The sequence below is a fragment of the Pithys albifrons genome, chromosome 4, assembly GCF_047495875.1.
Source record: "Pithys albifrons albifrons isolate INPA30051 chromosome 4, PitAlb_v1, whole genome shotgun sequence".
In the NCBI taxonomy this organism is placed as follows: Eukaryota; Metazoa; Chordata; class Aves; order Passeriformes; family Thamnophilidae; genus Pithys; species Pithys albifrons.
The window spans coordinates 57,421,467-57,435,650 of NC_092461.1; the positions used below are offsets into that span (position 1 = coordinate 57,421,467).

General features: G+C 39.2%; 1 protein-coding gene across 1 annotated transcript; it reads left to right on the forward strand.

Annotated features, from left to right (window-relative positions):
* The first annotated feature begins 1,309 nt into the window (after nt 1-1,309).
* IMPA1 (inositol monophosphatase 1) lies at nt 1,310-11,210 on the forward strand. Its single transcript, XM_071554282.1, has 9 exons — nt 1,310-1,374; nt 1,716-1,797; nt 3,083-3,216; nt 5,031-5,135; nt 6,371-6,416; nt 6,554-6,662; nt 7,372-7,480; nt 8,959-9,110; nt 9,540-11,210. Exons 2-9 carry the CDS (start codon nt 1,735-1,737, stop codon nt 9,656-9,658), a joined length of 837 nt encoding a protein of 278 aa, XP_071410383.1. The 5' UTR covers nt 1,310-1,374; nt 1,716-1,734; the 3' UTR covers nt 9,659-11,210.
* Nucleotides 11,211-14,184: the final 2,974 nt, after the last annotated feature.

The following is a 14,184-nucleotide window of genomic DNA, read 5'->3' on the forward strand; positions in this document are numbered from 1 at the left end:
GATGTAGACATTTTGTGATTAAGCATAAAGCAAACTACAGCCCTTGTCCTGTTCACAGCAACTGCTTTTATAAATATGACAGGCACTCAGCAACAGGGCAAGGGGGCACGGGCTCAAGCTCTGCCAGGGGAAATTTAAGTTGGAGATCAGAAAAAACTTCTTTACAGAGAGAGTAATCAGGCATTGGAATGGGCTGCCCACAGAGATGGTGGTTCACCATCCCTGAAGGTTTTCAAACTGAGATTGGACATGGCACTGAGTGCCGTGATCTAGTAAATGGACTGGAGTTGGACCAAGGGTTGGACTTGATGATCTGAGAGGTCTTTTCCAACCCAATCAATTCTATTCTATGATTCTATAAACTTACAGTGTTTGCGATTTGTGAAGACAACCCCTCAGTGTTTTGCCTTTACTTGATTACAGGCAACAGGCTCCAAAGACAGCAAGGGAAAAGTGAAGCTGGTATCAGTCAGGCTTGGAAAGGAAACCTTTTTTCCACTGTATGATTGTAATTAACCTTAAAAATGCATCAGTCGAACAGCAAGTAACTTTCAAAAATCTCTGAACTCTGTGAGGGCGGTGAGGCACTGAATAGGCTGCCCAGGGAAGCTGTGGATGCTCCATCCATCCCTGAAGTGTCCAAGGAGGGCTGGATGGGGCTCTGAGCCACTTGCTCTGGTGGAAGGTGTCCCTGCCCACGGCAGGGGCTTGGGTTTGGTCTTTGAACCCCTTCCAACCCAAACCACCCTGTGTGGAGTATGGCCAGACTTTGAACCCCTTCCAACCCAAACCACCCTGTGTGGAGTATGGCCAGACTTTGCCAACGAAGATGTGGGAAGGCCTCTCCCCTCGTGGGTGTGCCCTTCCAGCCTGCACAGTGGATTTTTTAGGTGAGGCACAGTGTGCACAGAACTGGTTCCAGTGTTTAAGTCCTGAGGTCCATCTGCCATGGCCGAGCGAGCTTGGACAGTGACAGTGAAGTCCTCGGGACTGTCACAGCACCCGGTACTAACTGGGGCTGACTCTGCTGAGCATCCGAGATCTGACGGGATGGGATGGCAGGGAGGCATTGAACTGACAGGGAACGGTCCCACTGAGACTCGAACTCAGGTCCTTGGGATTCAGAGTCCAGCGTGCTTTCCATTACACCACGGGACAACCTCCAATCGCGTGCTGCATGGCAGAGCATCTACGGTTATCCACGCTGCCACGTCCAATTATTCACAAGAAGTCGACATCAAAGGCTGATTTCAACACTCTGCCTGTCAACGCCGGCAGCGTCAGCGCCGAACCCGCCGCGCCCCCGACAGCGTGCGCTCACGCGCAGGCGCGGCCGCGTGAGGAGGCGGGGCCTGGGCGGACACGGCGGTGGTGGTGAGTGCTGTGGCTGTCCGTGTCCCTGTGCCTGTCCATGTCCCTGTGCTTCTCCCTCTCCCTGCTCCCGTTCCTCCTGCGGGCGCGGTGAGGTGCTGCCCTGCCCTGCCCTGCCCTGCCCTGCCCTGCCCTGCCCTGCCCTGCCCTGCCCTGCTCTGCCCTGCTCTGCCCTGCCCTCTCGGGCCCGGCGCTGCCCACAGGACCGCACTGCCCCGGAGCTAATCGGGCCCTGCGCGTTCGGTATTTCCTTATTTGCGAGGCTGTATCTCGACTTGAAACTCGTAATTTGTAGGGGGAAAAAAAAGCCATAATATTTTTTCCTTACTTTCTCCTTTTGCTAGCCTGTTGACCTCGAAAAAGATGGCAGATCCCTGGCAAGAATGTATGGATTATGCAGTTGGTTTAGCAAGGAAAGCTGGAGAGGTATGTGTAAGTTTTTTAAAAATAATAGAATTATTTACTGAGTCTAGTAGCTGTGTAGCTGTTGAAGGAGGTTGATATCTAAATTTCTTCCTAGGAGTGTTTTGTGAAAAATTAGAATAGTTTGTGATGTGCGAGTTCAAGTTTAAAGACTTTTATGTTTACAACCTGGTTAATTTAAGAAAACTACTTTGCACGTTCTTTGGGCTGGAGTCCAATTAAAGACTAGGGAGTCACTTTTGTTCCTTAGATCTGATTTAAATAGTAAATAAACGAAGAGCATCTCAATTTTACCCCTTAATCTGCTTCTGTCTGCCTATTATTTTACCACCTGAAAGCTGGTGACAGTCCTTCTTCTGAAGGCTTCAATCAGCTTTATACAGTGTCTTCTTGTTGGCGGACAATACTATATTGTGTTCTCTCCATCCCTGAAAGTGTCCAGGGCCAGGTTGGATGGAGCTCTGAGCAGCCTGGTCTGGTGGAAGGTGTTCCTGCCCATGGCAGGGGGTTTGGAACTAGAGGATCTTTAAGGCCCCTTCCAACCCAGGCCCTTCTGTGATCCTCTCTTTCTCTTCATGAAGACTGTATTGCTTGCAGTGTACATCCCTTGCAGTGGTGGTAGTTTGCCATTTGTGGTGTAAGATGCCTTGGAACAAGCAAGAGTTTGTACATCTTGGCAGAGCCTTAGCGCGAGTGGTTACCAAATGTTCAGCTATTGGTAGTTCTGCTTGGTGCATTTGATGCTGTAGCAGCCAGGCAAGATGGCACATTCTGTCTCCTGGAGCTGCAGAATCTGCAGCATGTTGTCTCTGCAGTGACCTCATTAAAGTCTTCCCTCAGAAAACCTTTCTGAGTTATAATAAAAAAAATTTGTGAGCTGTGAGGCATGAATTCTTGCTTATGCAGATTCTGATAGTTTTAAGATCATAAATGCAAGGTCTGGCAAAATAACTGACTTGAGCTCAGTATTAGGTGTTTTATTCAACTCTGGTATTTAAATTCATAAATGTAAAACTTCTCCTAACAGAATGGACCCCAGCTTCATGTACCAGTGGATCTCTCTGGGTCTTAGATTTAAGGTCATGTAAAATTTTTTGCTGAGTAGGGACTAGAGAAGCAAGGCTAAGTCCCACCTCCTGCAGTTAAATCCAGGTTTTGTTACTGCTTGCTTTTGTCTTTCTTCTGTGCAGTATAGAAAATAACCATAAAAATGATGCTGAAATTTTTTTTTAATACAAATATTTTCCATACTATTAATGGAGAAAGATTTTTTCTTTTTTTTTAACAGATAATCCGTGGAGCACTCAAAGAAGAAATATCTGTTATGACTAAAAGTTCACCAGTAGATTTGGTGACAGAAACTGATCAAAAAGTTGAAAACTTCATTATTTCTTTGATAAAAGAAAAGTATCCATCTCACAGGTATGGCTTCTTATGAGTACAGTTTTTTGACAGAAGAAGGGGAGAGGTGACTGGAAGAATTAATTAGAATGTTTATGATTTTACTTGGTAAAATTTCAGTACAGTTAGAATGCTGTAAAGTGGTAGCATTCAATAAATACCTTCGATAAAATGAAGTATTTTAGAGTAGTAGTGGTTTGAGGTTTTGCTCAGGGCTGTAGTAACAAAACAAGGTGTCTGCAGGTGTTCTGTCATGAGCTTAGCCTTGCTCCAGACGGATACTGAAAGTCACTTCCAGTTGAGTCAGCTGTAAGTAACTTCTTGGTTATTTGTGTTGGAGAATCAAAGGTGGCACCAGGATACCCAGAACCCAGATTTCCAGTCTACTCTTGAAACTAGTTGCCTTTGCTGTCTGTGTTGGATGGGGCCCATGGAACTGAGCATGCTTTGGCAAATTTCATGCAGGTCAAGAACATTAAATGTCCTTGAAAGGAGACAGGATCTTTTGATTCTGCATGACTGGAAGTCTGTTGTACAAAATACTGATTTTCTTTGTTGCTCTCCTCTTCCCACCCCTTGAAAAATTTATCCTTGAAGGGTGAATTTAGAGTATTTACTTACATCACAGACTGTTCTGAGTTGGAAGGGACCCACAAGGATCATCAAGTCCAACTCTTAAGTCAATGGCCCACACAGGGGACTGAACCTATGACCTTGGCATTTTTACAACCAAGTTTTAACCAACTGAGCTAATCTCAGGGTCATGGGTCTATCTTTTCCACTTTGGCATAATGGCTCAAGGTTAGTACAGTAGGTTTGCTATTTTCTTCTTCTGTTTTCTTGGACATTTTGTTACTGTAGCTATATATGTGAAATGTAGGAAATACATGTAGAACTGGAACAACCGAGGTGATGCAAAAGTTCAGTAACCTAACTAAATTACTGTAAGCCTACAGACCTGTGGAATGACCTTGAAATAAGTTTCTGTGACCTTGATAAGCATTTTAGAATATTTTAGCTTCTTTTTATTTCAGATAAGTGGTGTCACATTAGTCATAATGGTATTGAACTTCTTGTTCTAGTGAATTACTCACCCACCTAAATAATTATTGTCTCTCTTCTCTTTGTGAAGATCTGCTTCTTTTTGACAACATGCAGTTTCTTTCTAATTAGTCACCTTCTCTTCTGTAGTTAATCATAAACTTCCTAATCAATATTAAAGGGATCTTGTTTGTTTCCTCTCAGCAGTTGACATTTTACATGTTTGTGGAGGAACGAGTGTGTTTGGTACAAACTTTTCATAGCTTGAGTAATGTGTGATAAATTGTAACAACACGACACATGCATGTACAAGAGAATAATTTTGCAGTTCAGAATACTTTCATGAGCAGCAAAATGTATGAAATTTGGCTCCCTGTGGCATTGGGCCTTTGTGTCCCTTGGGGTTAGTACTGTGTTTGAGCATGCACCCTATTGTCTTCTTCAGCAACTGTTGTTTGGATTTCATCTCTTCACCATGGTACCAGTTTGTAATGCTTGTAAAACTAAACCTCAGTGTTTTGAATGTTAAATTACAGCAATACATATATTGAAACATAGAATTCTGTTCCCCACGTTTTGTACTTATCTTTGACATCATAAACATTGATACCAGCTTGGTCAAATGTGGTTGGTGCTTTCCAGCTAAGTAGGGTATTTCTCAGCTTTTTTCATATGATCACTGGTGGTACAAAAGGCTTCATCTCAGTTTAAAAAATTTAATGTCAAGGACAGTGTTGTAATTCAGACTTTTTGATCAATTGCTTTCTCTCTTTTGAATGTGTTTGCTCTTTTAGCTTTATTGGGGAAGAATCTGTTGCAGCTGGAGAGGGCAGCATTCTGACCGATAACCCCACGTGGATTATAGACCCTATTGATGGAACTACCAACTTCGTACACAGGTCCACCTTTCATTTGTTTTATGTTAGCAACCTCAACTGATAACTCTCTTTATCCAGTTTCATGACAGTAACGTTGTTTTTAACTTCTAAATTGCTTTAAAAGGAATACTATGTACTTGTTAATTGTTACCAGTTGCTATTTATGTACTTGTTAATTGTTACCAATTGCTGTTTGCATGTATTGAAAGCCATTGGGCAGTTTTTCTAAGCATTTTAGTATTTCTGCATATATTTTAATAGCCTAGCTCTGTAACCAACACCAGTTGTTCCATGAGAGGCCTGTACTATATAGGAGGGGTCAGCAGCCTTGGCATGGATGCCAAAGAGAGGTGGGCAGATTTCAGAAGGAACAGGACTCAGAATTAGAAGTTGCAGCATCTTCAGAGAGGCAATGTCGGCTCCAAGTGATGATTTCTTAGAAATTCTAAATGCATTGAGATCTAGGAGCCTCTACTATAAAACAAAGCAGAATACCACCTGTAATTGTCAGTGGTATTTTCAACTAGAATGGGGAGAGGACTTTCAGTGTAATGCTGACAGCCTATTCCTTGTGTCTTTGAAACATGATGGATTTTGGCCCCAGTGAGGTTTTCAGAGTGTGCCTGATTTCAGTTTTGAAATGACTGCTGCTTTGTGCCCCATGGCTTTTAAACAGCTGCTGATTCCTGCTAAATAAAGTGTTCAAAAAGCTCTAAGAATCCATTCTGCTGGATTTACAGGCTTTAAAGTCTGTAGTTTTTGCAGATAGTAATAAAAGTGAATGTTTGAAACTTAGACTGAGATGCAGCCCACAATATCCTATATACTCTCACTGTCTTCTCTCTTCCCACATTCTATGACTTTCTCATGGCTTTGATGGAGGAAGGGGAGGTGGAGGGAAAGGTAACTTGGTTCTTTTCATGGTACCATTTTGGCCATCTTGTTCTCTCTGAGAAAGGTCAGTAGCATAGTGGCTTCTTTGTGTTCTTTGGTTGTAAACAACAGTCCCTGAGCCAGTAACAGCTGTAACAGACACAGTTTCAGTGGGTGCAAAAATTTGTGTTTTAAATGGTAATCCGTGTTGTTGGGTCTATTTTCAAGTAAATTTTGCAAATTCCAGAAAACTGTTTTCTTTATAGTCCAAGTTTCTTTTTAAAGTATACATTACATTTTACTTTTACATTATTAAAAGTAAGCATTGCAATGAATGAAGTGTAGTATCTCACTATAAATTAGTGAAATGTTTTGTTTTGTAGGTTTCCATTTGTGGCAGTTTCAATTGGCTTTGTTGTAAACAAAAAGGTATACTTTTTATTACTTAATATCTAATAAAACCCAAATTAATTGCTTGTTGCTACTTTCAACTAAGTTCTGTGATTTCACAGTAAATAGGAAGAAAGGGAAAAAAACCCTCAACGTATTTTTATTTTTTCTTGCAGATGGAGTTTGGAATTGTGTATAGTTGTGTGGAAGACAAGATGTACACTGCCAGAAAAGGAAAAGGTGCATTTTGCAATGGCCAGAAACTTCAAGTATCAGGCCAGGAAGGTAAAGTGAACTGAGTAGCTTGTTTCTGGTAATTATCAGATTGCAGATAAGACAGGAACAGTTTTACGCCTGTATATATTGATGTTTCTTAGCTCATAGTTTTGTTTTGCAAGACTTTCTTTGGCCATGGGCGAGTTTTGAGAAACAGCTCTTATGTTCTCTTCAATGCATATAACATGAGCTGTGCAACATCAGGGCTCAGCAATTAGAGATTTTATTCCTCATGTGCCTGTGTTGTGCCTTTGTTAGTTTGTTTCTTTGTTTTTAATTCCCTGTATGTCTGTAATCTGTTATTGTTCTTTAGAATCTGTAACAAATCTGACAAACAACTTCTCCCAGGTGGGACCTACTGGTTTAAGTCAGTTGTTCTCTTCTATGCTTACAACCCTATGTAAAGCAAAATCCAAATTTGAAATGGGACCCTTAAAGATGTTGAGATTGTTTTAATTTTTATAGCAATAGAATTTTATTTACTAATGGCATTGATTAATGTATATGCACAGTTGAACCAGATCATACTTTGTTCATTGTATTTTATTTTTTCCTGCCATTTTCCGAGGAAGAACAGATTTTTATGTATCTAATATATGTAATATTTTATTAAGATAAATTTATTCAGTCTTGTAAGAAAGCAATTAAGTAAACTCTGCTAGTTAGTGTTTAAGTTGAGCTGTTGGAACGGAAGAGTGAGGTTTTGTTTCTTTTCCAGATATTACAAAATCCCTTCTAGTAACAGAATTGGGATCAAATCGTGACCCAGAGACTATAAAAATAATTCTTTCTAACATGGAAAGACTTCTCAGTATTCCTATTCATGGGTAAGATACTTCCTATTTTTTATATATATTTATATATACTGACAGTGATTAATATTGTAAATATAATCATTTTTAGGAAAGATTGGTTGCATTACATTTAACACTTTAAATGTGAAATATAATTTAAATGTTTCTGTGTAGTAGCTTCTGCAGAGAAACTAATTGTGTTTAACCTTTTCAAGCTGGAACAAATATAAGAGAACCCTAACAATCGGTATTGAGAAGCAAAGCAGGTTTGGGATTGTAGGACTACAAAGTATTTATAAGTTAAAATAATGGAATACAATTTTTTGCCTTTTTTCCCCTCTGGAAACACACAAGGAGTAAAACTGCATGAAGCTTTATTACATTTCTTAGTTTCCTTTCCTCATAGTAATGAAAAGTGTTGGATTTTTTTATATATATCAGAAGACAGAGGTACATCTCCCTTTCATCTTTCAAAACTTTACAATTTTAAAATTTGTCCAAGTACTTGGAATTGTCTATACACTGCTCTTATTTTGGCTGCATTCCCTGCTTCCTCTCCTCCAGATAAGCCAAAATCTACATTTCCATAAACCATTTCATGTTTTAAAGGAGGTTTCAGTAGATAGCTTTTTGTTACTCAACTGCATTCATGTTTCTGATCTAAAAAGTTTTGTAGTTTTATGCTGAGATTCTCAAGATTCACTCCATGTAGATTTTTTTCTACTTCAAAAAAGTCTTCCAATGTCATTAAAGAATATATCTAAATTGTAAGGAGACAATACATTTTAGGTGTGTTGTCAGTTCAACTTTGGCATTTATTTGTAAACAGCAATTTGTGAGGTTGGAGCTCATTAAAGTTGTTTTTTACAGTAACTCAGCTACTGTCAGTTACAATTTAATGTATATTTTCCTGATAATTGAAATAACTGCTATTATTTGTCCAAGCCACACTTAGTAAGTGCATCCACATTTCCAAATGAGACTGACATTTGTGATGCAAAGATCTGATGAGGTTATCCAGACCAAATTTATGCTGTGTAATTTATTTTTTCTGTTAACTCTTAGAGGGTTTTGTGAGTTAAGAGATGCTTACTGTGCATCACCCGAGAAACTGAAACAACTCCTTTTTTAGCTCTGAGAAGTGTGCATTCTACTTGAATTCTTGTATTCAAAGAGCAAAATAGACTATCTGTTATTGTTTCATTTGTAGATATCTTTCGTAATATCTTTTAGGTTAAGAAGTCATTCAAGATGTGTTCAAAACAAAATTGACTAATAGAATTTGTAAATATAATTTCTGGAACTTAACTGTGTGTGGAGAAGTCTTCAAGCTACTTAAGCAAAACTTCATTCCCATTTCTATACATGTTTCACTGCAGCATTCCATGACACTTTCTCTATCTCAGTTCACTTCGCTAATGATGCTTCTGGGTTCTCTGTGCAGTGTACACAGACCCTGTAACTTTTTTACAAACTGTTCTCAGTTAAAACAACAACTATATGTCCTTTAGGATTAGAGCTGTTGGTACAGCAGCTGTGAACATGTGCCTTGTGGCAACAGGTGGAGCTGATGCCTATTATGAAATGGGGATTCACTGTTGGGATATGGCAGGAGCTGGAATCATTGTTACTGAAGCCGGTGGAGTACTACTGGATGTAACAGGTAAATACATGGGCCTGCACAATACTCTTTTGTCCTTTCAAATGGCTAATTGGGAGTAAAATATAGGTGAAACTAGAAGGCAAAAAGTTCTTCTCAATCCTCTTTCCAAGCTGCTACTACTGAACAGAGTTCTCATGACTTCAATAGATGAAGAGAGGGTCAATTGTGTGGTTTTAAGCTGCAAGACAACCTTCTCTCCCTTGCCTGGACACTTGGAAGAGTAAAAAAGAGACAGTAAACATACACTGAAGAGAATTCAAATGTAGCTCTTAAGAGATACCTGTTGTGTTAAATGCATTTTATCCAGTCAAAAATTGGTCCTAAATAGTAATGTATGATTTACACTTGATTTTTATAATGTTTATTTTCTTATCAACTTTTCATTTTGTCCATATATAAACTGTGTTCTTTGTTTGCTTCTGTTTCTAGGTGGACCATTTGATTTGATGTCTCGTAGAATAATTGCAGCAAGTAGTCGAGCTATAGGAGAGAGAATAGCCAAAGCACTTCAGATAATTCCTCTGAGAAGAGATGATGCAACTATCTGAATACCAAAGCTTCACCTTCAATGTCACTATCTAACGTTGTCTCATATTCCCATGTGTTGCTTGTTCTACACCTTGAATAGATGGTAGTCTTTCAGTACTGGTGTGACTGCTAAGTAGAGCTTTGAGCTTGGAACAACATTTTAAGTAAGATTTAACTGTTGAGTATTTTATTTAACATCACAGTCTAGAAAAAAGAAGCAAATATATGCAACTAGTATTTTCAAGTTTTATACTATACTTGAAGACGTAGCAACAGACTCTTTGATGTATAGATAAAGATCTCTAGTAAGTGATTAAAATAAAATATCACTGTCCTAACACTGCATCATCACATCTGATCCTGAACCCAAAAAGATGAAGGCATTACTGTTTTTCCACTATTTCTCTGTCTGATCTTCAGTGTATCCATTTCCTTACCTTGTTGCATTATTTTTATAGATTGTTCACACATTTCCAGACTTGTTAGTTGCTTGTAGTCTGGGCTCCAGTTTAAAGCCTTTATTCCTTATCTGTCATTGTGGTGATCATTGTCCCTTTTTAATGGTAGATAAACTCCGTCTGTTCTTTAGCCTTGTTTGTGGCCAGGAGACTTGTAAATTCATTACAGTTGCAAAAGTGGTAGATATTGTGCCAGAAAATAAGTGCATCTCACAGAAGTGACTTCTGAGCACACATTCTATCACCAAATGTACTTACTCTAAATTAAGATGAAGTATGATTTGTGTTTTTTTAAATTTGTGTGGGTTTCTTCAAGGATGAATGTCCAAGGACCTGTTAAATCCAAGGGAGTTTTCAATAACTCAGCAAAAAAATAAGCCCATAGTCCATATTTTTTACATAATTATCTGTAAGTTATGAAAGCAGTGACCATCAAAGGACCAGGCTTCTGTTGTGTTAGAGAGTGTACAGACACAAAAAAAATACATCTAAACCTGAACTGTTTTGTAAGTCTAAGAAATATTAGTGATTTAATTCTTTGTATCACTTGTTCTAAACTTTAAAAACTATACTGGTTCTTTGAACTTTTGTATGTAAGATTGTTAAAAGCATCAGTGCACTGTTCAAATAATTAAAGCACTTTAAAGATGTAACTTAGATCAGTTTTTAGACTGATTTGTCTGTATCAAAAAGTTGTCTTATTCATTGCTTAGTCAAGACACAGCAATGCTTTGGAAAACCTGACTTTTTGTACTGCTGTCCCACTATTTGGATTTTGGAAAATACTGTGTATTAAAGTTTCAACAGACTGCTTATTATAAATTTCAGTCTTTTACATCAGTTGATTTTTTTCAGATTTTGCAGAAATATTTAATTTGAAGTTACATCTAATACCAGATGATTATTGAGGTCAGCCTGCTATTTCAAGATTGTGTCAAAAAGCCAGACTTACATTAATTTTACTTCTTAAATTCCCACTGATAAGGATGTAAACCTTTTCAACATTTCAATGTAATTTTATTGTTGTAAATGATGTGGATCATCTTTACTTTTGAGTATTATGTCTTCTGTACCATTTCTGTGTCTTTTGTATAATAAATTCTGCATAACTTTATCTGTGAAATGGAGGTGACTAAGAAATACTTGAGATAGGAGAACATCTTAGAAATAAATACACTGTAGCAGCAGTGGCTTCAGGTGTTCTTCCTTTTCTTAACATTCATCAGACTGCAATTTTGCATCCCAAAAAGCTGCACTTGTGGGCCTCAAACTTTGTCTGAGTGGAGCACTTTTTTCTTCTTGGCCTCTGATGTGCATAGATCATAAACTGTTGCACCTTTGGGTTGGGGTTATGTGTATGCACCTGCTGTTGGATTTTTGAGTGAATATTTCAACCCTTCCAATGAGATTGTGGTGCTTTAATACCTCCAACCTCAGACTCAGACTTTACGGATTATCTTGCCTGATGTTTATTTTGAAGTTCCATCAGCTGGTTGAAGCATGTAGCTTTCTCACTGTTAGCTTTCCCAATGGTGCAATTTGAGAAAAAAAATATGTGAATTTCTTGTCTTGGCCTCCTCTTTCTATTTGTGTTGGAGACCAGCCTGATTGGGTTTTTTTACTTTCTAAATGGCAGCTTTTTTCAAGTGTCTACTTTTTAATTTCAGCTACCCTTTCAGGAGAATCAGAAATCCCAGTTTTCTACTTTCCTAAGCATTATCTTCTCAGATACCTCTTAATCTAATATATGGCTGCTTCTTTTATCATGTGAAAGGACACTGAAATGTAATTACAACGTTTAAAGGCATTTTGTTTCTGTGCTAACCTGCAACTATGACAAGTTTTTGTAGTAAAACAGAAAAGTCATGATTGTTCTACAATGAAAATGCCTTTGAGAATTCGTGTATGAGGTAGTTCCTGAATGTTCAAAACAATAAAATGCATTGATTGTTGCTTTGAAATAGGGAGTGGCAGAGTTAATCACCTTAGATCTTTTTTTTTTAATAATTTAAGATAAAATTATGTATTTACAAGATAGTATTTCCTGGACAATGAGGCTGGTGGAAAGGAAAACCTGTTAGCATGAATTGAACAGACAGACTGTCAGATTGAGATCATGAATACTCCTCATGAAGACGTAACAGTCCAGGGTACAGGAAGATTTTTTGCGTAGCTTTTCAGTGGACAACTTGGGTCTTCAGCTGGCAAATTCCTCTATGGTTTGAACCTCAACTCTGAAGAACACTCGAAACTTAGCAGTGCAAGAGGGGAAGATAAAGTGGACAGAGTCAGCAACTAGAGCAAGTGAAAAAATCCAGTAAATACTTCTAGAAATTAAAGGACCATATGGGCAAATTTTGCCAGTGCTTGGCTTTTGAGAATTTACCTATAAACCTATATTATATATAACCTATAATTTAAGCTTTATTTGAGGTCTGAAAGAGGGGAGGTAGCCTTAATCTACCATCCTGGCTATCATCCATCACTAGTCCTCTCCATTTATTGATTTGATGATAGTTTGTTTTCTATGACAACATGCAGAGCTTTGCTCTATCTGCAAAGCAGGGTGTACCAGTACATTCAATCATTCAGAGCTTATCCCAGCATGAAATGCTGACATAGACAAACTCATAAAAGGTTTCAGGCTCTTGTCCAGCCCTCTTAAGCAGCCCTGCAGAAAATCCTTCCTCTGTCCCCTCATCCCCCTATTCCTCATAATACCTGTGACCCAAAGCTATGGTTTAATTCTGCATGGTCTAATGTCTGGGTGTGAAATAGACATTCTGACTTGATATGAAATGTCATCCTGTGGCTTCAGTATGAAGCATTTTAAGTAAGCGTTATCTCCTCCTGAGCTTCTTCCTGTCCTCTCAAACCGGCCGCTAATTCAGCTCTATTCATTACCTGCTTCCTTCACAAGTCTGATCCTGTTGCTAAATTGCTGGCCAGCAACCTTCCAGCAGCACATTGGGTTTGGATCTATAGCAGCTGGCATGGCTGCCTTTATTTGCACAAACTCCTAGCATCAGAAGGATATTGTCAGGGATGTAACACCTCAAGAGTGTCCATCAGATCTCCCAGACAGCATAATCCATTCAATCTGGATTACCCCTTGTCCAGTACCAAAAGCGACAGTGACTGTAGTCTGTCACAACACTCTCCACTTTGTACAATCCTCACACAGAGATCTGCAGCTTCTCAAAGATCAGCAGGAGCTTCTGAAACACCCTCTGTGCCTGCTCTCTGACTACTACTATAACAACCGAGCAAAGAAAATCTGACGCACTTCAAAGCCATGTGCAGCATCCAGAAGAAATAAATTGCACTCAGATGAGAGTGCATTATGGCACTGTATGAAAGAGCTGCAAACTATTGCCTTTTTGAGGAGGAGAATGTATCAGATGTCCCACAGTAGAGCAGAACTAATTTCCTAGTACAATTCAAGCTATTAAAACCCTAAAATTAATGGTGACTGTACCTCCCATTCTAGAAGTTGATAGCCTGTGTGGATGACTGGTACATTAGTTTGAGTTCACACATTGTATGTGTCATACTTTTGGTTTGCAAAGTCACAGCTATGACTTTTACACTGAGGTGAGTCTCCCCACACCAAAGCTGCATTAGTTGGGAATCAAGTTTTCTGTACTCCCGTTTAAATGGAAGGGAAAGAAGCCCTAAATACAATAGCAATGGCTGTGCCACAGCAATAAGGAAGAACTAAAACCAACCCCCCTTTTTATGCAGTGGAAGATTAAGGTTTATGTTTTGTTGAATCTCTTCTTAGCTCAGCAGAGACCACGTTTACAACCATGTGAAGCACTTAATTCAGAAGTGATTCTACCTCAAATATTTCACAGGAGCTGTTCCTCAGCCTGCTGGGTTACATCTTCCTCTGCTGCTGTCCGTCCCTCGGAGAGGTGGTTCGTGCAGTTGTGTCCTGCCCGTGTACGCAGGCTGAGCTCGGTCTCGGAGATGCACAAACTCCAAGAGAGCCGCGCCTCTCACTGTGCCCAGCAGAACACTAGATGGCAGCCGGAGCCAGGGAAACACGGGGAGGCTCAGGGTTCCTTTTCTTTAGAGAACATTCT